The sequence below is a fragment of the Castor canadensis genome, chromosome 6 (assembly GCF_047511655.1).
Source record: "Castor canadensis chromosome 6, mCasCan1.hap1v2, whole genome shotgun sequence".
Lineage (NCBI taxonomy): Eukaryota > Metazoa > Chordata > Mammalia > Rodentia > Castoridae > Castor > Castor canadensis.
In genome coordinates, this window is record NC_133391.1 from 11,683,781 (window position 1) to 11,707,196 (window position 23,416).

A 23,416-nucleotide genomic window follows, 5' to 3' on the forward strand; every position below is an offset into this window, starting at 1 on the left:
GCTGGGGGAGGCTTGGAGGCCAGGCTTCATGTGCCCAGAGCACCAGGGACCAACCTGGAAGCTTGGAGAAGCAGTGGCCAGTAGGCCTGGTCATTAGGGCCAGGCCCCCACAGGAGGGCTCCCAGGCCTGCCCCGCCCCTCCCCCAGCACAAAGGAGGAGCCAGAGTTCTTTCTTCTTTATAAACACAAGTACATGTTTATTTGAAATTCCAATTTATTACAAGTTCACCCTTTTTAATGGAACCCATCCTTCTTAAAGACAAGTCAAAAACCAACAATTCAGATGTCACTGCAGTGGGAACACGGGATTCTCACTAGAACGAGGGCACACTGGATCCAGGATAAGCAGGGCAGGTGGAGGTGGCTGGACAGTGACGCTGTAGGTCAGTGCTTGCCCCAAGCCTGCAGAAGGGACTGGAGCAAGGTCCCCACATCCCTGGGCGGGAGGAGAGGGCGAGGCGGGACCACACCCAAAGTTCTGGCAAGAGGCTCTGTGCATGCGTCCTGGAGTGGCCATCCCTATTGAGGGCTGCTTTTTTCCTTAAGAGCTGTGGTGCTCACACTTTCCAAATTCAAAGTTGATAGAAAAGAAAATTAAACCCTGTCTTGTACTTTTATCAAAATCTGTGGTAAAAGGGAAAGAAGACTACAAACGTTCGCCTAAACGGAACAACTAGGCTAGACTGGCTACAGAGCTTTCCTGGCGCTCCTGCTGCCAACGCCAACCACCCGCCGAAATCTGAGTGCGCAGGAGTCTGAGGTCAGGACAGCCGGAGAGGCAGAAACGGACAAGCAGACGGGAGGAGGCACTGGGCAGGGGCCCTGGCCACCAGACCCCACTGCTGGTCTGGACAGGCCTCCAGCCTGGCTCCCTGAAGGAGAGCGGCGGGGGAGTAAAGCGAACACATTATCATATAAATCGTACTGTACATGTGCCAAAGCAAGATGACAAATATTTTACAAGATGTTCTTTATACAATGTCACTGCTGAAACAAGCAACTTTTAATAACTAGAAAAGTCCGTTAAAAACAATTCAACATGTCGACTCTTCCTGCTCCTTTGCGCCCTAAGAGCCTGTCTGGTGTGTGGGTGAGCTGGGCTCCAACACCCTCTGGCCAGATCCATCAAGGTCAAGGTTATAAGCATGATTACAAGCAGGTCCAGTCTCTATGTGAAGTGCCTTAGTTTTTTTTTTTTTTTTTTTTGAGGCAGTGAGGTGGGTGGGAGTGGGAGAGGACTGTCACAAAGGAGAGGGGTATTCAGGAATGGCTCCAGGAAATGTCCCTTTACTCTGCCAAGATCAACTCAAAAGACCACAAGTGTCCCATGATGCTGGTGAATACAGAATTCTGTATGGCACTCACTGATACCGTCACCTGAGAGGGAGAAGGGGGAAGAGAAGAGTACGGGCTTAAAGACACAGGACTGTGTGTAATGGAGATTCAGAAAAAGGTTGACACCCCCTCCCCACTGGCCTGGTTATTCTCCATCCTGCTGTGTAACACAGCACCATCCCTGGAGACCTTAAGGGCTTGGCACTGCTGCTGTGCCAAGGCGGAGAGGGCCTCAGGAAGGAAGGACAGACGGAAAGGCAGTTGTACCCTGGGCTCTTGACTTGAGAATACCTGAAGTGAAGCTCTCGAGTTTTGGGTGAACGAAGCCCAATGGGGAGTAAACTTGGGGTGACAGGTGTCTCTGGGCATCCTGCCTGCTGCCCCTTTAAGCTCTCCATCTTCCTTTTGCCTTCCCCGCCCTCCCTGGTGGTCTCCCTCCATTGCCACCTCCCCTCCCTTACCAGGGCCCTGCCTCTCTACTTCTTCTGTCTCCGTCCCCTGGACTGTCCCAGTGGTTCTGGATCACTGTCCCCTTCATTTTCAGCAAGCCGCTCAGGAAACTTCTTGCGTTTCCTGCGGACGTACGGGTGGCCAGGAAGGTGTTTATGCAGCAGAGCCAGCAGACACTGTTCCGTCTTCACCGTGCAGCTGAGCACGTGGCTGCCTCGACAGTTGTAGAGCTCGGCGTTGGTGAACACTTGCTTCATGTCGGTAAGGAACTCTTGCACGGAGCGGTAGTTCCCACAGGAACATTTGTTCTGCATCGTCTGAAAGTCCATGGGCTGGGTGATCACGTCATAGTAGTCCTCAGCCTCCTCTCTGGTCACAGGCTCCCTGCAGAGGACAGCCAAATGAAGAAATGTGCATGGCCTTGGAAGCTACCCAGAAAAACCCTGGTGTCAGAAGACTGGCCCCAGAGTGCCCACCTTTGCAAGAGCTATCACTACCTGCCACAGGTCCTGAAAGGGGAGGGACTCCAACAGTCCCTGGGATTCAGCCCTTGCCTTTCTGGATGCTGCCCGCCCCGGCGCTGGCTCACCTGAAGGGCCAGCTGAAGCGGTACTTCACAAGCTTCTGGAGGATTTCCTCACACTTCTGCAGCTCCAGGCTCTGCCTCCGGGAGCTGCGTTTGGTCTGAAGCACCTAGTGCGGAAAGAAGGATGTTAGGACAGGTGAGAGAGGAGAGGAGACAAGGAGGTCAAATTTATGTCTGCTAAAAATAAAAAGAAAGCTAAGCCAGGCACTGGTGGCTCACGCCTGTAATCCTACTTGGAATCTACTTGGGAGACAGATCAGGAGGATCAAGGTTTGAGGCAACATAAGCAAATAAAATAGTTCGCAAGACCATATCTTGAAAACTATCCAGCATGAAAAAGGTTGACAGAATGTCTGCCTACCAGAATCCGAGTACCACTCCCCCCCAAACAACAACAACAACAACAACAACAACAACAACAAAAAAAGCCTAATTCAACCACTTTCTTAAAGCAGAGATATCCAAATGAATGTCAGGTGGTGCTCTCAGACCAGGGTCGGCATCTTCCAGTTACCCATCCTGGTGGATGGTGATCAGAGCAGCAGAGGGCAGGCAGAACAGCTAGACGGTGGCTGAAGGGGACACTGTGGCCAGAACATGAGCCCTGAGAGCAGATGGGCCTGGGATTATTGGTGACCCCATGATGGGTAGCAAACTGGACCATTCACAGTCAACCTTGTTGGGGTGGGGTCTCTGAGGAAAAGCCAGAGTCCAAAGCCCTCCCCTCCTCAGGCTCTTTCACTGCAGGCATGTGGGAGGCGGCTAAGGTCAGAGGGACAGAAGAACAGGCCTCCCTCCCAGGTAGTCCTGACCAGCTGGGGCTCACAGCACAGAAGCTGCAGCAAAGAGGGATCTTTGTGCCTTCTGATCTCCCCAATGGCTGCTCTGACACAATCCCAATTTAATCTGTGAAAACAATCGAATTTTCAAGAGCTTCTTTCTGTTCTTCTAAGCTCAAGTAAGCTCTAAAATAAAACTGCTGAAGTCCCACCAGCTGAGAAGCAGAGGGGAGGGCAGTGCCCCTCCCGTAACAACTGCGGTGAGAGACCCGACAGTTAGTGAGGCTCCCACATTGCTGACATTCCCGCAAGGGAGGCCCACCCCTCCGGGCCCACCAGAGACACATGGGTACTATTTTAAAACCCTTAACAAGCTACAGGCTGCCTGCTAACTAGCGGAGCCACGGCGCACGCTGCGCCGGGGAATGCGGACATAGCTGCTCCTGGAGGGCCTGCTGGGCCCTGTCTGCCCAGGAACCCACCCACCTGTTGCCTTGGGAATGCCCAATGCTGGGTGGGGAGTAGGAAACACAGAAGCTAGAGGGAGGGCGGTAAATGCTCTCACCAGCTCATCAACCTCAGCATCATCCACAGGTGGTGGCTTCGGCTGCGACCTCCTGGTAGGATGGGACTTCTTACCCGGTGGACGGCCTGGCCTCGATGCGGTGGGGATGACGCTCTGCTTGCCCCGGATGGTCTTTCGAGGTCTCACTGAAGTAAAAATAGAGACTCAGAGCAGAAGCGTGGAGGAGAGGGGCTGAGCAGGAATTTTCTCTTTTGCCCTCTGTAGCAGGACACCAACAGGTGGCAAGGGCAGGTGAAGAGGCACACCTTTCCTCAACTCCTGAAGGCCAGGTCTTCTAGCACTTCTGTCTCTCACCCACCCTGTTCAGGCCCCCAGGAACAAGCCCTCGGAGGAGTGAACTGAACAGTGATGTGCTCGGCGGTGTAATTTGCCATCAGCAGCCTGAACCCCTATAGTTCAGCTGAGCGTGTCCTGTGTGAGGTGGACCCAGCTCATAGCCGAGTTATCCCACACTCACCAGCCATTTTTTTCAGAGACAAGCTGGCACTTACATGAAGGGACAGGCCATCCCTGCAAGCCAGTTCAGGACTGGCTCCAGTTCTGCTTTCTTGCTTTCTGAGACTAGATGATGGGAGAGGCCACTTCCACAAGCCAGAAGGATCTAAGAAGTAGTTGGTACTTCAGAACCCTCTGTGTACCCAACCTTACAGGCTACCACAGCTGTGGTCCCTGGTGCAGCTCAAGCCTGAGCACCTGAATAGTGCCTCGGCCTCTCCCCCTTTTTACTGTCCCCTAACCACCTAGTGCTGAGGTGAAGGCTCAAAATAGCCAAGGAAGGGTAAGCATGGTCCAGAAATAGAACGGGGAGCATCGTTCTATAGTCCTCTCTGAACACCATCCCTGCCCAAATGTCATCTCCCACATCCAGGGCATTAGCGAGAGGCGGTCCTGGAAAATGGTTTGCTGGAGAAGCCTCGAGTTAATCCTTGCAGAGCAAGGAATGCAGGGTCGCCTGACATCCAGCACCTGCTGTGAACCAGAGACACAAGCAGCCTTGTGCCTTCGTGCTGATTCTCTTTGGGGGTGCTGGGCAGGGCTCTTGTGGAAATGGCCTGTGAGGGAGGAGGGCGGAGGTCAGAGGTCAGAAGCCTGCACTGTGAGACCTGAGGCTGTTGGCATTATCACTGCACAGGTCATGCCCAACACCAGCTCTTTCTCCTCACACCAAGAATGACTGTGCAGAGCTGCGAGGGTCAGGTCATGTGGCCTAGTGTTTCGGAGTGTGTTCTGGAAAGAGGAAAGGCTGAACTGGAGGAGGTTAACCATGTCAATGACGAGACTGTCCAGGCATGGAAAGTGGATTTGAGAACACAAACGTCCTTGTGGACAGCCTGAGTGATGGGGCATCAGCCCAGTGAAAAGAGACTTGAACCTTCCTAACACCCTTATGCTTAAACCAAGGAAAAAATCTGAGTTCTCTTTCCAAATTAGCAAAGCTATAGACCCAAACACTCCAGAAAAGAGAAAATCAGTGTAACCAGAGAGGAAATGAACTGTGGGTGTAGGAGGGTGAATATGGTGGAATATTATATACTTGTGTATGAAAATGGAAAAAAAGAAAGTGGAAAAGTGAGAGCTGTTGAAACTGTTCCAGGACTAGAGGGAGGGGAGAAAAAGGAGAATGATGGAGGGGTGAATTCAAGTATGATACACTGTAAGAACTTTTGTAAATGTCTAAGCACCCCCCAGCACAATTAAAAAAAAAGCAGCACTGTGCTTTCGGAGGTCAAAAGACCATCAGGAAATGGCAATGGCCTAGACCTTCCTCACCCTGCCGCCCCCATCCACAGAGGCAGCAGACCAGTGGCCTTGCACGAACATGCTGAGGACCCTGAATTTGCTGAACCTTCTAGCAGGTGAGTCTGCCACAGGACGCTGCTCTTGAGACCAAGCCTGCTTACCTCCAGCTGGGCAGATGGTCAGCAATGGCCGCTTGAAAACCAACTTAACCATGGCAGCTCGGTTAGCCACAGCCACAAGATAAAAGGAAGACAGCAAAATGACAATACAATCTACTGACAGCCTGGGAGACTGCGAAGTCAACTACAGAGACAAACTGGTACTTACGCCGCAAACCGGCCACCTCATAGTCCTCCTCCTCCTCCTCCCCCTCCTCCTCTTCTTCCTCTGAGTCGCTCTCGTCATCTTCACTGTCCTCCGAGGTAGACTCTTCAGTGTAATTCCTATAGGAGGAAAGGTCATGTTGGAAGCTCAGTTCTCACCTAAATAGCCCCTGAAGTCCCACAGGGATCCTAGTCACATTTTTCCTTCACAAATGAGGTAAGAGTCAATAACGAGGGGACAGGCCGTAAACCTAGGCCTGGGCAGTTGTCACAGGATGAAAAGCTAAGCTGCAATGGTGAGCCACCTAGAGTCCCAAGGACTTGAACAAGAGACCAAGGACAATAGAAATCAAGGTCACAAGGAACCCTACCTCTCCCCCCACAAAACATGGTGACTTCTGTCTCCCAAAAAGAGCCAGATAAAGTAACATTTCAGATACTAACACTACCCGCAATGCTGGTGGACTGAAAGGGTAAACAACCCAGACAGGTGTGACTCCACCTTGATGGCCTGCTTCCAGGAGCTGAGACAGCTTGCAAATGACCACACATCAAAGCCATGGTAATCCCAGCCCACAGCAGCTTTGAGCAGCTGTCCAAAGCCCCGCCATCTCAGAGCAGCATGCCTCGGCTCTTAAGTGTAACCGGCAGAGTAAGAAATAACGCAGCAATACGGGTAAGGTGGGGAAGGGTCAGGATCAAACGGCTCTGCCATGTACAACAGAGACCGAGGTGGCGTGCTCATAAGCTGCCCCTTTTACAGCCTTAAATATCTCAATGTGGAAAACCATGACATTAACTTGGCAAATACTGGGTGCCTCCAGTGCAGAACACTGCAGCACCCCTGCTCATAGACACAGTCTCAGGGAAGCAGCCATGCATAGGAGTGATGGAAAAGCAAGAAGTGGGTGCCACAGTCCTCGTTAGAGACCAGAAGCTTAGCTGCCACAGAGGAGGAACAATTCAGTGTAAGTCCTTACACTGACCTGGGGAAAAAGCAGCACGATGTGAGCTGGGCCATGGGCTTTGACCTAGTTGCGAGTGCTGGGCAGAGAGGATTCCCGGATGAAGGGAAGCCCACGAGGCGGGGATGAACAACTAGCAGTCTGCAAGTTGCACACAAGGAAAGGATTCAGGGCCCAGAAAACTAAGCTAACAAAGTGCTGGAATCTGAAAAGTTAGGCGAGGGAGTGTGGTCTGTCTGAGAGCCCTCAGCCACTGCTGTGTAAGCAATGTGCTAGCAACGAGAAGTTGGGCTTTAGGGAGCAAAGTGAGCTGACCTTTGCCTTGCGGATGTCAGTGAGCAATGACGACAGCTGGCCAACTAGAGGGGAAGGGCGGGAGGCAAGGAGAAGGAGCTGGAGTGGCACCAGGAGAGCTCGGGTGAAGGGTGGAGGCCAGAACAGCAGCAGGGAGCAGACACAATGCGGGGCAGGTAAGGAGCTCACAACACATTTGGACACCGCACTGCTAACACTGGGGAAATTAACAAATATGCAGGATAAAGGACAAGAACTTCATGTCCAAGTTGACCCCAAAGCTTTAAGCATGGGTCGGGAAGGTCATGCATTCGACCAAAGATTCCTAGCAGCGGCTGGTTCCAGGTACCCAAGAAGGAGAAAGAAGAGGGCAAAGTGGAGGCAAAAGGCAGAGGGAGACATCTGGTTACCTAGGAAGAATGATTGAGAAGATGGACAATGTGAGTACAGGGAAAAGTGGCAGTGTCAACGGAGCACTTACTGCTCCCATGGAAGCACCGTTAAGTGATCTGGCTTTGACCATCACTCAGTCTGAATACCCGAAGCTAACTAACTCATGCCTTTATTTTTAAAAGAAAACATTCTCACCTGCCACGGGAATTGCGCCTGGCAGTAGCAGGCTGGCAGGCTGGGCACTGCCACTCGCCATCTGGTACTTCATAGAGGGCCGGCCTCAGACAAAACAGGTGGAAGGCTTTATTACACTCATCACACAAGATCAGTTTGTCATCCTCACCTGCAAAGAGATAAACTTGCACAGCACTGCCGGCAGCACAGCAACAGTCACTGAGCTGTCCTCAGCCCACAGTTCAGAACAGACGCGTCCTACAGCGCCACCCCGCTGTTGCTGCTGTAAATGCACTCATTGTCGGAAAGAAGTGCAGCGCACACCAGACCATCCGCAACTAGGGATGAGGCCTCCTAGCTTGTCTCCCCAAAACCGCTCAGGATGAGGACAATTAATAGTTACTACGAGGGAGCTGACACTCTACTGTTCTTCTCCACCCCACACAGGGCTGTGGCTCCCAGAGCACTTGGTTTCCTTACATTTGAAAATACACTCAATCAACTTCACACGGTTAACTCCCCTCTCCCACTGTCGTTCTAAACCAGTGGTACAGCAACTGATTTCACACCCACTAAGCCCTCACCTAATTCTTAAGTGACTTTTGGTCATCAGGTTCCTTTTGCACACACGAGATCTGAAAGCCCTCAGCATTAAACACCCCAATGCTTTGTTCTATGGGACTCGGTGCACAAGACTGCCCCCTGCTGGAAGTGTCCACCTTACTTCACAGGTGACTAAAAGCCCTGAGCTAATAAAGCATTTTAAATTTTACACAACTAAATTTGCTCTCTGTAGAGAACTGGCTTGGAGACATCAACTGCTCTGCTGTCTCGCTCTGACTCCCCAGCATGTAGCTTCAGAGACCAGCATCCGACAGACCTTTAGAGAAGGGAAAACCTGTCCCACCACACTTGAAATCTGTGGCCATACAATTCTTTTGGAGAGCGAACTTGATGGAAATATACCTTTTTTCCGGCACACTTTGCACCTGGCATTTTCCGCTGACATGTCCCACTTGATGCAGGCATCGAGCATCCCAAGCAGTACATGCATCCGAGAGAAAGTCTGAGCTTCGCGGATTGCACTCTTCCATTTCTCTAGGGCAGATGCAACCTACATGGAGAGCAAGCCAGATCAGCATCACTACAGTGTCATTACACACCGAGGACTGGGCACGGGTGCAGAGATGGAGCGGGAGGGCTCTGAGGACACCTGCTCCTAGAGTTTTACCAATCCAACATACTCAATCTTGCAGGGAAAAAAAAAAAAAAATCCAAGACCCCAAAGGGTAAAAAAAGGACTGGCAGAGTGGCAGGGTGTCTGCTTAGCAACCTGAGGCTAAGTTCAAAACCCTAGTATCACACACACACACACTAGCAACAACCCCCTCTCCTCCCCCCACAAAAGAAAGGGTTGGAAAAAAAAAAAGCTAAAGGTCACAGAAAGATTAAAGGGAGGGTTGAGGTCAGGTTCGAGGCCAGCCTGGGCAAACAGTTCTCAAGACCCCATTTCCAAAATAACCACAGCAGACTGCAGATGTGCCTGCTTTGCAAATGCAAAGCCCTGAGTTCACATCCCAGACCCACCAAAAAAAATAAAAAGAGGGAAGGAGGGAGGAATGACCAGGGGCAGATCTTATCCGATGAAATCCATTTCAAAATTCAGATGAAGGCTCTTTCAGCATGATCTGTGCCAGATCACAGGGCCTGGGAAGGCAAATAGTATCAACAAAGTGCTCAACACCTTTAAAGGTACCAGGTATCAGGTCCCAGAACCAAAATACTCCTCTTGTCTTTTTTTCTCAATTTTTAACTAAAAGGGGAATTTTTCAAGTTCACAGGTTAACCAAACTTCACTGTAAACACTTAATATTAGCACATGTTCCGTGCCTCCTCCCATTATCAGGAAATGCTAAATTAGTTCAAGTAAAACAGTCAGGATGGGGGGGGGAATTAGAAATTCCCTAATTAGAAAACTTCAGTCATAAACATGACTGTTCCCTATAAAATGTATATCCTAAGGAGGAACAGAAATGCCATTTTAATCAAATTCATTTGTATTACTATTTCGTTAATCAAAAAGTTGATTTTTTAGATTTTCAAAGCATTTCTAGTTTAAATGGTCAAATGAGTATATATGTAAACAAATGCTAACTTAGTGCTATCATTCTCAGTCAAAAACTACAACCATGACTGTAATCTCAGCATCCCTGTAAATTCCAGCATTCTGGAGACTGTAGTAGGAGGGTCATGAATTCAAGGGCAGTCTGGGCTACATAGAAGGTCCTGCTTCCAAAAACAAAACAGAACAAACAACACAAAAACTCCTATCAGAGGGCTGGGAGTATAGCTCAGTGGAAGAGCATCAGATCCTGGTTTGGTCCCTGGCACTGCCAAAAATAAAACTAAAAATTAACAGAGCTGTCAAGGGGCAGGTCAGCTACCTCTGAGTGGTATGAAAGCTCAGGGAAAGGTATGAAGGCTGTCTTTTCTCTTTCCTATAGAAATACAGAATCCCAGAGAGCCTTGTGTATATAAATTTATGTGTAGCAAGGATGAATGACATAAACACACAAGAATCTGCACCTTAAACAGAGGCTACAAAGTCCTAGTGGACGTCTCTGCTGCAGGTATTGCAACATTTGCTTTGAGAAACAAGGCGAGAGCCTTAGTGAGGCAGAAGAGCATGCCAGAGCTGCCATGATATACTGGAATACTGACACACAGTACTGCAGACGCCCCTATCAACAGATAACCCCAAATTTTCTTTCTTTTTTTTTTTTGTGTGTATGTGATATTGGAGCTTGAATTTAGGACTGTGCTGGGTGGGCACTCTACCACTTGCCCACACCCCCAGTCCTCAAATCTTTGAGATGGCATATAAATTTAACAATTTTAGGTTTAGTTCCTCAGTAGAGAGATTGCTACTGATAATAAACAGGAAGTGACAAGTGGGCGTGGCTATCCTCTAGTGGACAGTCAAGTGCAATGCACACAAAACAGTCACATGTGTACTGTTTTACTTTTAATCATTTCCTATGGAATACAAAATCTGGATACACAACTCATCAGACTCCATTACAAATTTTTAAGAAATTTGAAGAGATGTTGGGAATAAGCTTATTTAACACCCCCATGCCTTTTCTGAAATGGATTTTCTTCTTACTTTTTTTTTTTTTGAAACCAATGGTCTACCACAGGTGACCTGTTGTCACTGGCTTCTTTCACTGAACATGTGCTAGGTTCACTCACAAAGCATGTGACAGCACTTCATTCCACGTCATTGCTGAGCAGTATCTCGTTGTGCATAGACACACTTTCTTTGTCCTTCTACAGCTGGTGCACATGTGGGTTGTTTCCCTGTGTTGGTTATTCAGAATGCTGCTGCTATGAAAGGTCATGTGACAGTCACTTGTTACTTTACAAGGGAAGAAAGTCTGCCCAAGGTTTCACCACCACCCTGAGTCAGGCCTCAAGATTTCCACTTCAATGGTTTCTGGGGAATAATTAGCATCCTGTTACCTTCGGAGTTACCCACTTCAGCAGACTCTAGCCAGCCTCCAATCTGGAGGGCAGAAACATTAGATACTGAAGATTTGACAAAATTCTGGTCTCTCATTGCACAAAATGTCAAACAATCTAGTACATTAAGAGGTAAAACAAAAAATACACAGACTGGAGGTGTGGATCAAGTGATAAGAGTGCCTGCTTTGCAAGTACTGAGCCCTCAGTGCAAACTCCAGTTCCACCAAAAAAAAAAAAGACAAAACAAATCCACTATATTCTGAGACCCTATCTCAGAAACCACCAACCACAAAATGGGCTAGCAGAGTGGCTCAAGAGGTATAGTGCGTGCCTCGTAAGCGTGAGTGAGGCCCTGAGTTCAAACCCCAGCCCTACAAAAATAAATAAATAAATAAAAGGAAAACCATAACCAGGTTGTCAGGACCAAGGTAAGCAAAGTAAAGAGAAAGTCAAATGAAACCCAGTACTTTGCCAGATTACACATGATCTGTCCACTTAATTCAGGGACAGAAAATAAGCATTAAATACCTGAGCCCACCCGTTATTACAAAAGGGATCTGAAGGAGAAACAATCTGCTTTGTAAATAAGGAAACTGGAGCCCAGATGACAGACTGACATAAACTTGCCTTGTGCCAGCTGAAAAATCCCTGGCCCTTGCTGAGTGGAAACTTTCGAAGCAAAGGACAGTGGAAACGTCTGAGCTGTGGCAGACCGCCTGTGTGGGAACGCGTGGCACAGCCCTGTTCACAGAGCAGGCGCAACCCTTGAGGTGCTCTGACTTTCCCAGAAGCTGTCTGTGTGTCCACTGCTGCACTGTGCGTTTGCACCTGCGGCAGGCTCACATTTTCCCTCAGAAGCAAAGGACATGTCTCATGTGTCAAGCCAAGAAGTCATTTCACTGTGGTGTTTAACACTCAAAAAAACTTAATGGGAATCCTCTACCTATTAGTTCTCAATGAGAAGAAAACATTACAGGTAAATAAAAGACAGGCGAAGATGGGCCTGTTGGTAAGAGCACATCAAGAAGAGTCTGTAAAGAACCAACTTAAAAACAAAACACATGTAGCATTCAGAAGACTAAAAAAAATATGACTAATGAGAAGACAGCAAAACAGAGTTGATGACAACGACCTAGTGTCTGGAAGGTTGCCTAGCTGCTAACTGCTCATTAAAAGAACACAGGAAGGTGACAGCTGTCCCAGAAGGCACATGAATTGCCTGAGTTGTGACTGAACCCTTTACCTAAACTGAATTTTTATTCTCTGCTATAACTTACCTGGTCTTCCCTGAATCACCTATTGCCTGTGGTCTTGCGCATGACAATTGGGTGCAGGTGTTTGTGGTGTTTCACAAAGGAAGTAGACTTATTCTGTGTAAAGTCATCAGTGACAACGAGGCCAATTTCAGTTGGCATGAACTTGTGACACGATCCATCCCTACTTGTTTAAGCCCCAGTACCTCTGTCGTCTCGTCTTCTCTGAGAAGCTCTCACTGGGAGGGATACCTGAGAACTGCACCTTTCACGAGTACAGATGGTCCTGACTTAGGATGGTTCGATTTGGAAATTTATACTTAAAGATGGTGTGAAAGTGATATTCGTTCAGTACACATTTAGGTCTTTTCCTGAGCTAATGATAACACTGCCGACACTTTCTCGGGGAGCAAAGCAGGGACAGGGATATGCAGACACTGTGGACCCCGAGTTACAGCGGGAAACAAGTCAGGCTCCACCGCGCTGTGTTGCTGAGCTCTGAGGTGTGCTAGGGTAGGCATTTGATGCATATTCCACTTAGCGCTATCTTCAGCGTACTGTGGAGTTATGGGAACATAAACCATGACAAAGGCAAGGAACACCTACTTGTCACACTACTGTAACTCTCCCTGCTTCTCAGCCTCTCATACTCAAACTAAGTTTTGATTTAAACAAATTAAGTTAGAAAAGTTAAGCTTTTCTGCATCTGTGTGAGCCCTCCAGACTTAGCACAGGGGAAACCTAGGATGCCGGAGGGCAGTGTCCAGAGAGGACGCAGGAGCTTCTGCACCCTCAGCCCTGTGCCTTGCTCTATGCATCTCTTCCACCTGGCTGTTCCTGAGTTGTACGCAGTAAACCTCAGTTAAATGCTTCCCTGCACCGTACGAGCCGTTTTAGCAATTTACTCAGCCTGCAGGTGGTGACAACCTTCAATATACAGCCAGTAGAGGTGGCAAACTAGGACTTGCGACAGGCAAGAATAACCCTCTCACTTCAATTATGTTTTTAATTGATGTACATTAAATTGTACACAGTGAAGTGTTCCATACGTGCCTCTAATGACTCTGAAGTATACTCCTGGGCAAAGAATTGAAGAGCTGCTTGCTATGGAAGGAACTCACATGTCTGCTGAGCAGAAGTGCTTTTCTTTGAACATACAGGAGAATGGCACTCGGCCTTCAAAGAAACAGCATTTCTGACATGTGTCGCAACACGAACAAGCCTTGAGGACACTACACTAAGTGACACAGGCCAGTCACGAGACACATTGCATGGTTCCACTCATAAGAGGCTGTGCAGTGGACAAATTCAGAAACAGAGGAGAACAGTGTTGGCAAGGATGGAGAAGTGAGGAGCTTGGTGGTTTCCATGGGCAGCTTCAGGGTGGGAAGATAAAGTTCTAGGGATGGATGGGATGGTGTCTGCACAAGGACTGTGGTTGAGGCCACAGAAACGGACACACAGAATGGTAAATTCTACATTATGTGTATTTTACTGCAATTTAAAAAAAATTTTTTTAAATACTTAAAAACTACCATTCCTTTTTAAAAATAGAATCAAGGCCTGGTGAAAGGGGCACAGCCCCACAGGTAGAGTTGTGCTCCACAGCCCAGTTTGAAAACACAAATTTAGTGGAAAATAAGTTCTAAAAAGAAGTAGCATATTTTAAAGCTGAACTGAACGCTTCCACACAGCCACTGACAACACTTCAATAAGCAGACAAATACCTTTGCTTCCTCTGCCATCCTTCTCTCTTCATCCACTTCCTCCGCTTTTACTGAATCGTCACTTTGGAATTTTCTTCTCTTTTGCTTGGGAGCCATGAAGCCTTGGAGAAATTTCTTTATGACACTGGCCTGAAGGGCAATGACACACTCACCAAAATCCTTCAGTTTCTCTAGGGAAACAACCTATGGGAAATTATTTAAAAATTACACTGAGCTGAAGGTGTGGCTCAAGTGGCAGAGCACTGGCCTTGAAAGAACATGACCCTAGGTTCAGACCTTAGTGGAACTGCACCCCCACCCCCAAAAAAACTTTATATTTGAAGAAGGCCAAGAGAAAGACGAAGAAAATCTGTGTCTTTAAATCCAAAGGATCCCAGACTCAAGTATCAAAAGTGCTACAACATAATTTACCTGCTTTCTGGCCTCTGGGTGGATGGCATATTTGAAAGTGGTTTGTTACCCTCCATTTTCCCAGTGATGGGATCCACAAAAGGCTTCAATTTCCTCAACTTTATTTAGGGAGTTACTTAGAATGCTACAATTCCTTCCACTTCAGGAACTCACACGTTCAATAATTACTGAGGACCTGCTATGGGTAAGCTACAATCTTAACGCAAAGACTAACTGAGGAAAATTAAAATCCACTCACTTTCTGGCTTACTGGAAGGTATTATGCTCTAAGTACTTTACGTGCATCTCTAATCCTCACATCTGTTTTATAGATGAGACAACAGAATCCCTTCATCAAAATCATGTTTGTTTTGGCAGCACAAGGAATTGAACTCAGGGCCTAACGCTAAAATCACACACTTAAGGAACACAACGAATGCCAATTGAGAAATATCATATTAGAGCCACAAAAAAAAATAACTTGATTATTGGCAAAGCATAGGCCTGGATTTAGCACAGTTCCTGATAAATACTTGCTAAATAAAAAAGCAAATGTATATACTATTACTGCTTTTATCCTGCCCCAAAGGAAACAGTTGAAATGGACTTAAAATATATTGTTAGCAACATATTTGATATGTCTTGGATATAAGAGAACTCTTGCTTTTACTTGCAGACTAGAATTTTTGGCTAATATTTTAAAGCTGTAAGATATATAGTAAGGATATTACAATTGGCCACTTTACGTTTCAAAATGGGTGAAAATTTGGCTATACTAAAATATACTTTAGAATACAGATTTCTCTTATCAATTATAACATTCTGACATAGTACTGTTAACTACATGTTATATTAAAAATAAAGTTACTTTCCTTCAAAATATAAATGTATAATACTTGTACCTGGCAAAATCATTAGAGTTCAGTAATTCTTTAAGATAAAAAAAAGAATCATTAAGAAAGCCAGGAATGGTGGTGCACACCTATAATCCCAGTGCTTGGGAGTCTGAGGTAAGAGGATCAAGAGTTGAGCTTGAGTCTGGACTACATAGTAACAGCCTGTCTTAAAAAACAAAGAACAGCTTGGGTAGCAGTTTTGGTACCTAAACCTGTCTAACGTGGGACACGTGACCTCCTTCTTGCACAGTGTCCTGTGCACCACTGAAGGCTGTGTTCAGCAGTAAATGTAGGACTGGAATGCAGTCCACAGCCCTGCTGAGCTGACTGGGTGTGACAAATGGACAAAAGCAGGACACACAGGAGTTTCCTACTGTGAAGCACAGATCACAGGGAAAGACACATTTAAATGATGTTAGCTTGAAATAATAACTTCATTGGTTGAACAGATAAAGCTGATTTTCAACGAAGGTTCTAAGTCAACTTTTTTCTAGATCCAGCAAAAGATGACAAAAAAAATGTATGTATATAAATAATTTTTCGAGACAAACCCAAACATCTGATTTCTTGGGATGTGTCAGGCAGTTCAATGCAGTATTTATGACTCAGGAAGAGTTTCAAATTGAACTTGGGTATCCATAAGTAAGATTTCAGAAGGTGTGTTCTTGGATTCCTACCCGAGCTTCAAATTCTGATGTTTCTTCCACATAACCAAGTCCTCCTTTCTGTAACCTGGTTGCGACTTCGATGAGGTCGCTCCGGAGAAAGTTTAAGAGCTCCTGGTTGCCATCACAGGATTTCAGGCCCAAATTTGGCTTCCGAGCCAGATGAATGGAGTGAATGATGTCATGGTACCTGCAAGAGGTGGGGCAAAGAAAAAGGGAGAAGTAAACTTGACAGCAGCCTTTATTTCTAGAAGAAGCACTGCGACTTCTTTTCATTTCCCCTTGCTGTTTCTTGGTAGTCTCCTGCTTCTCATACAAAATTTTTAATGTCTCTTTATTATTTTTCTTAATTCTAAAATCGCTTCCTGGAACTTTATACGAGGGAATTAATTGTAGGAGGCCTCGTTTGATGCTGCACTCCTCCAGAGAATCTGCATTTGCTTGTTGGTGCCAGAAAACTGCTACCAAACTAGAACCACTTAAACTTGTCTGCTTAGAACTCATTCATCTAGCCATCAGTCCATCCATGCATTTACTTATTTTTTCGGTACTAGGATTTGAACTCAGGATCTTACACTTGTTAGGCAGGCGCCCTACCACGTGATCCATGTCCCCAGCCCTTTTGCTGTAGTTATTTTTCAACTAGGGTCTTGCTTTATGTGCCGGGGCCGGCCTGAACTACGGATCCTCCTATTTATCCCTTCTACATAGCTGGGGTGACAGGAGCCTGCCATCACACCCAGCTTTTACTGATCGGGATAGGGTCTCCCTAACTGCTTGCCCAGGCTAACCGTGAATTGTGATCCTCATAATCTCTGCCTCCTGAGTAGCTGGAATTACAGGCATGAGCCTCCATGGCCTGGCTAAATTTTTACTTTAATAGCTCATAAAGAAACAAAAATAAGTCCCATTGCTAAGTTATTTATGTTGAAGCCGAAGAGAAGATGTCAGAAACAAGATGGAAGTCCTTACCTCTTCTCCAGTCTCTCTTTAAGCTGACTTTCCCTTATTCCCTGGGGATGAAGGCAGTTTAGTAACTCATCCAGCTCTTTCTGACTATCACATAAAAACCTGTAAAGGCAAAACAGACCTTATAGCTCTGAAAAACCACGAAAATCACCACAAAGGAAGGGGTAAGTGACCCACCACCGGTGGAATTAGAAATGCCGAATTCCAAACTTGCTCACAGTCTAGTGCCTGTGGTTAGAGCCACTCACTCCCTCTTTACCCTAGGACATTAATTCTGTACAAAGAGACAAGCTATACAGTTCAAGGAAACATCTGTCCACACAACTTCAAAAGACCCAAATCTCCAAGCCAAGGCCACTATACTGCTACAGCAGTTAATGCCATCAAAGCAGAAGGGATCCTCCCCAAACCTAGCTCCCTGCCTGAAGCAGAACTGTGCACAAGCAAGACAAATGGCTGTAAAGAATCTTTACACTTCAACTAATAACATTTACTCAATAAATCGATTTTAAATTTAATTCGTACATATTTATATATAAGGTATAATGACTAAATCCATAAATTTTAATAAAATTTAGTTCAAGAAAAAAAGTAAAACACTCCTACTCCCAAATAGATTCAAGAGCACCTCCAATATTTCCAATGTTATGTAAGACTCATAACATACAAAATTGCATCGTAGAGGGAAAAAAAAAATCAAATTTCAAACATGAAGAAAAATGATCAAATATCAGATCTGTTTTGATTTATTTATTTATTTTCCTTCATTTTATTTTTATTTTTTTTTTCATTTTTCTTTTATTATTCATATGTGCATACAAGGCTTGGTTCATTTCTCCCCCCTGCCCCCACCCCTCCCTTACCACCCACTCCGCCCCCTCCCTCTCCCCCACCCTCAATACCCAGCAGAAACTATTTTGCCCTTATTTATCAGATCTGTTTTTAAAGCAGAGAGCAGGTTTGTCTTTTTCTGTGTGGGGGGGATGTTGGGAGGGTACTGAGCAACACTAGAGCTTGAACCTAGGGCCTCATGCTTGCTAGGAAGTGCTCTATATACCCTCTCCTCAGCCCTTTTCACTTCAGTTATTTTTCAGATAGGGTCCTGAGCTTTTGCCCAAGATTGGCCTCAGACCTCGATCCTTATACCTATGCCTCTCACATAGCCAGGATTACGGCCATGACCACCACACATGGCTTGGGTCTTTGAGACAGGGTCTCACTAACTTTCTGCTGAGGGTAGCAGACAATACCCCTATGTCCACTTCCCATATAGCTGGGATTGTAAGTGTGATCCACTGAGCACAACTAATGCAGTAAGTTTTGAAATACAAGAAATCATCTTCCTTAACATCTGAAAGGAAAAAAGAGCAACTAATCGAATGCTCACGTTACCATAGGTTCTGTCCTTGCTTGGGTGTACTGGTCTCCACAGCGATTTCTACTGCTGACCCATGGTGCACGCTGAGGCTTGCATTCTTGCCTAAATTGGCTTTCTTACCTGAGAAAAAATGTAAATATTGATGTTGTTAAAAACCCAATTCCTACTTTCAAACCTGAGCAGTACCCAGTGTCAAACCCAACAAGTAACAGCACAGATATACATGGGCATACACAGTAAATGCTGATGTCTCTTGTTGCGGGGACAGGGATCAGACAGACTGGAGTTTGAACTCAGGGCTTCACACTCACAAAGCAGGCGCTTTTATGCCTCGAGTTATGCCTCCAGGACATTTTGTTCAGATTATTTTGGAGAGGGGGGGTCTCATAGACTATTTGCCTGTGTTAGCCTCCAACCACAATCCTCCTGAGCTCAGCCTCTCAAATAGCTAGGATTACAGAGTGAGTCATTGGTGCCTGGCTTAATGTCTCTTAAATATCTCACATATGTAGTCTGCCCCACTCTCTTCCCCTTCACCTGTAGCAGTCCCCCTGAAATACTAATATGACAGCTTGTTTTCTCTTTCCATTTGGAGAATTTTGAAGAGACACTGCCATTCTGGGAGAAGAAAACCTGAAATAAGAACATCCACCACTCCAGCACACAGGCAGCTGAGGCAGGAGGATTGAGAATTTGAAGCCAGCCTGAGCTGTACAGCAAGCTCCAGGATAGCGTGGAGGGTATAAAGAACCACCACCACCACCACCACCACTAAACCATCAGAAAAGAGTAATAAACATTCGGAGGCCCAATGTTCTCTTGGGGGCTATCAACTGTATAGATCTGATTTCCAACCAATGCCATCTGGCTTCTGAAATCCATTCCAAGATTGCCTTGTCCTGCTGGATTCGCAGAACTTGAAGATCTGACTCCACAACCGCTGCTCTCTAACCTAACTGCCCTCACCTGGGTCTCTGTGACGTCTACCAAAACTAGGCTTTTCTACAAGGTGACATAAGGAACACTTAATATAATTTGACATCAAAAGTAAATCTGAGCTGGGTACAATGGCTCACGTCTGTAATCCTAGCTACTCAAGAGGCAAAGATCAGTTCAAGGCCAGCTGCCAGCCTGGACAAAAAGTTTGCAAGATCCTATCTCAACAGAAAGGCTGGGTGTGGTGTTCTGTACCTGTAACCCCAACTATGAAGAGGATGGCAGTCCAGGTTGGCCCGGGAAAAAGGGAGACACTATCTCCAAATTAACCACAGCAAAAAGGGCTTGGGGGCATGGCTGAAGTGGTAGAGCACCAGCCTAAGTGCAAAGGTCTGAGTTCAAACCTCAGTACTGGGGGAAAAAAAAGAAAATTTGAAGTTTTAGAGTACACAGAAAGATAGCCACCGCGCCTGGTCAAGCACTTATTTTTTTCTTGAAATACACTGAAGACACCACTAAGAAGCACCTAGATCAGAAAGAATATCATCATCAATGACCCTCAGGACCTGTCAGTCATGTTTTGTTTTTTAAGAGACCAAATTTTGCTATGCTGCCCAGGCTGGCCTTGAACTCCTAGACCCAATTTATCTTCACCCTCAGCTCTGGAGTACTGGGATTATAGGTATACACCACCACACTCACCAGTCACTTCTTTTTCATTAGATATTTGCTTTTTGTCTTTACTAGAATTCTTTTAAGTGACAGTCGCGACCTTAGCTGTCTTGTTTGCTGCCAAACATTAAAACTTGCTTTGCACATAAGAGATGCCCTATAAATACTGAATAAATACGTTTACATATGTAACTCTGCCTTCTCTAACTTTAATTCCAGCCCTTGAAGCAGGTACCAGGAAGTTTTCAAGGGAAAAGTTTGAAAATTATTTCTGAAATGACCCAAACATTGTATGCACATATGAATAATAAAACAATAAAAATTTAAAAAAAAATTATTTCTGCAAAATTTACCACCCAAACATACTAACATTCAAACTCTTCATGTTCTCACAATGTGCTTAGAACAGAACTGGGTGATCAAATGTTAGTTTCTTTCCTTCATACCCACCCCCTGGCTCAAATACATCTTGCTAAGAAAGTCGTAACGAAAATTTGCAAATGGAAGAGCTGACAAAGGAGAGGCATCCTAATGTTAAACCTTTGAGTGGAGCAGAAGAGCTGCAGACAGATCCCTACTTTAAATGTTGTAATGCCGAGTGCAGTAATTTCAGCACTAAGAGACTGAGCCAAGAGAACTGTCAGATCAAGGCCAGCCTGGGCTATATAGCGAGATACTGTCTCAAACAAACAAGCAACCAAACTGGATGTGGTGGCTCATGCCTGCAACCCCAGCTTTTCTGGGTCAAAGAGTGCAACCAACTCAATTCAAGGACAGCCATGACAATTGTTAGGCAGACGTCATCTGAAGCAGCAAGATGAGCATGGTGGCACATTTGCCACGTCTCAGCTATACAGGAGATCTAAATAGGAGAATCACGGTCCAGATCAGCCCAGGCAAAAACCTGACACCCTATCTAAAAATAACTAAAAGTAAAAAGGGCTAGGGGCATGGCTCAAGTGGGAAAGTTCATGCTTATCAAGAGTGAGGCCCTGAGTTCAAACCCCATATTCCATTAAAAAATAAACAAATGGCATTTCAATTTTTATTTTTCCCAAGTTAACATGATCAGTACTACATTCTCACAATGTTGAGCAGCAGAGGGGACCACAGCGCTCAGGCAGCTGCACAATCACAGGGAGGAACACGGTACTCTACAGTGGACTGTGCTGCTCAGCTATGTCAGGTAGGTCAGGTGCAGCCCACGTTTTTGATGCACGCTTATGTTCACGAGGACACAACACTACAAGTGGAGCAGACTCTGCAGCAGACGCACTTACTTCGGGGACAGTAATCGTCGTCAGGAGAGTCTGCGTGGTCTCTGCGGTGATGATTGAACCGGTAGTCAATGCTGTCATGGATCCAGCCCTTTTCAATGAACAAGCCTGGAACCTCATCTGAGAAGACCCAGTATCTACAAATCACAGCCGTGTATTAATAAGATAGTGAACAGATCACGATGCAAGAAAGCTACAGTTGGAGAAGTTACTATACGTACAACTATGCTTTCCTAACCATAGGCGACAGCTCCTGTGCTCAGAATTCCACACACAAAGATACTGTAAGGCAAAGCAAAAGATACCAAAACATTTTAGGGGCTGGAGGGCATGGCTCAAGCAATGGAGTGCCTGACTAGCAAGCACAAGGCCAAGTTCAAACCCCAGTACACCCGCCTCAAAAAAAGAGAAGAAAAAAATCCTGAATTTGAGACTCATTAAGTATCAACTTCCAATGTTCCTGTACTAAAAAAACGTGTTCTACACAGCGCATGCATTTAAAATGTATTGCCTTTTTTTTTTTGGTGGTATTAAGGGTTTGATCTCAGGGCCTTGTGCCTATAGGCAGGTGCTCTACCACTTGTGCCCCATCCTGGCCCCGTATTTCCACTTTTAAAGACTACATTCCATCTGTCACCAAAGTTTCACATCTGTGGTACCTTCAAAGGACAGAAGATGTATATTTTTCCTTTTTTTTTTGCAAAACGGGAGATGGAACCCAGGACTTGCACATGCTAGACAAGCATTTACGGCTGAGCTCCACCCCAGCCCAGGAGCGTGTCTTACTGATTTTGTAACCCTAGCATTTCGTATCGTTAGTATTCTGTAAATGTTAACGAGAAATTACACAACACTGAACAGGAAAGTTTATTGGTGATACCTTAGATAATCTCCTAACTAATTAGTTATTAGTATTGCAAATGTAATATACCAGCCCCACCAGGTGATGACATCTGAGACGAGCAACCTACCTGTTGTGATTCCGGTCTGTCCCAATGGGTGTCCTGCGCATGACCAGCTTGGCCTTGGCGATGCCCTCCTGGAAAGCCTTCTCGGCAGCTGCCTTGTGTTTCCGGATGCGCTCTTCCTCAGCCTCGCGCTCCAGTTTCACTGGCAAAGACACAAAGTGCCCTACATGAAGGAAGCATTAGCCTTGCTTCCTTCTCCAAACTGAAGCAGTTCTAAGAAATGATGCACAAGGCCCTCCTAGATCCCATTTGTCTTTATGAGGTCTCACCCACAATGGATATACGGGCTCCTCAAACAGATCAGAAAAACGAATAAAACCAGTAATTATTTCAAAATAAAACAGTTCAGTCCTGAGACATATGACAGTAATTCAACTTAATATAATTAATGACAAAAACACAAAACCAAAAACCACCTAAGCAAGCTGGGGAAAGGAAGTACTTGTGGACAATAATGCCCAATGCAGAGGTGAGGATGTAGCTCAGTGGTAGTGCTCGGCTAGCAGGTAGAGGCTCTGATTCCAGCACCACATACTCATAAAAAAATTATTGCACAATGATAGACTTTTTTTTTTTTTTTTTTTCCTGTACTGGAGTTTGAACTCAGGGCCTACACATTGAGCCACTCCGCCAGCCCTTTTTGTGAAGGGTTTTTACGAGATAGGGTCTAGCAAGCTATTTGCCCAGTCCGGCTTCAAACAAAGATCCTCCTGGTCTCTGCCTCCTGAGTAGCTAGGATTACAGGTGTGAGCCACGGGTGCCCGGCAAGACTTTCTCTTTTTTTTTTTTTTGAGGTTACTGGGGATTTAACCTAGAGCCTCAAGCATGCTAAGCAAGTGCTCTATTCTTGAGTTACACCACAGCCCTTCTGGCAACTGTTTGGTGTTGAGAGTCTTACTACCTTTTGGACAGGGCTAGCACTGAACTCAGATCCTCCTGACTCTATCTCCCAAGTACCTGGGATTATAGATGTGTACCACCACACCCAGCTTGAATAATATTTTTCTAATTACTCAGCAAGTTACTACTGTTAGTGATAGAAAACCTTTAATCAATTTATTTCTGATCATTTATTATCTGGGCTTTTCCTATCCCAATAGGAATTTCCTTTAATAACAACAAAAAAGCACAGCAA

At 45.9% G+C, this 23,416-nt stretch overlaps 1 protein-coding gene across 4 annotated transcripts in view; it reads right to left on the reverse strand.

Annotated features, from left to right (window-relative positions):
- Window positions 1-612: 612 nt before the first annotated feature.
- Baz1b (bromodomain adjacent to zinc finger domain 1B) overlaps window positions 613-23,416 on the reverse strand; it is a 55,682-nt gene continuing 32,878 nt past the window's right edge. For all 4 annotated transcript variants that reach the window (XM_020160866.2, XM_074075713.1, XM_074075715.1 and 1 more), the window contains 13 exons: window positions 22,285-22,423; window positions 21,317-21,450; window positions 18,443-18,548; window positions 17,054-17,152; window positions 16,094-16,271; window positions 14,131-14,313; window positions 8,592-8,739; window positions 7,647-7,794; window positions 5,804-5,919; window positions 3,716-3,861; window positions 2,375-2,478; window positions 1,797-2,169; window positions 613-1,377 (listed from right to left, as the gene is read on the reverse strand). In XM_020160866.2, coding sequence (XP_020016455.1) covers window positions 1,812-2,169; window positions 2,375-2,478; window positions 3,716-3,861; window positions 5,804-5,919; window positions 7,647-7,794; window positions 8,592-8,739; window positions 14,131-14,313; window positions 16,094-16,271; window positions 17,054-17,152; window positions 18,443-18,548; window positions 21,317-21,450; window positions 22,285-22,423 — 1,859 coding nt within the window. In that variant the 3' untranslated portion in view covers window positions 613-1,377; window positions 1,797-1,811. The remainder of the gene's footprint in view (window positions 1,378-1,796; window positions 2,170-2,374; window positions 2,479-3,715; window positions 3,862-5,803; window positions 5,920-7,646; window positions 7,795-8,591; window positions 8,740-14,130; window positions 14,314-16,093; window positions 16,272-17,053; window positions 17,153-18,442; window positions 18,549-21,316; window positions 21,451-22,284; window positions 22,424-23,416) is intronic.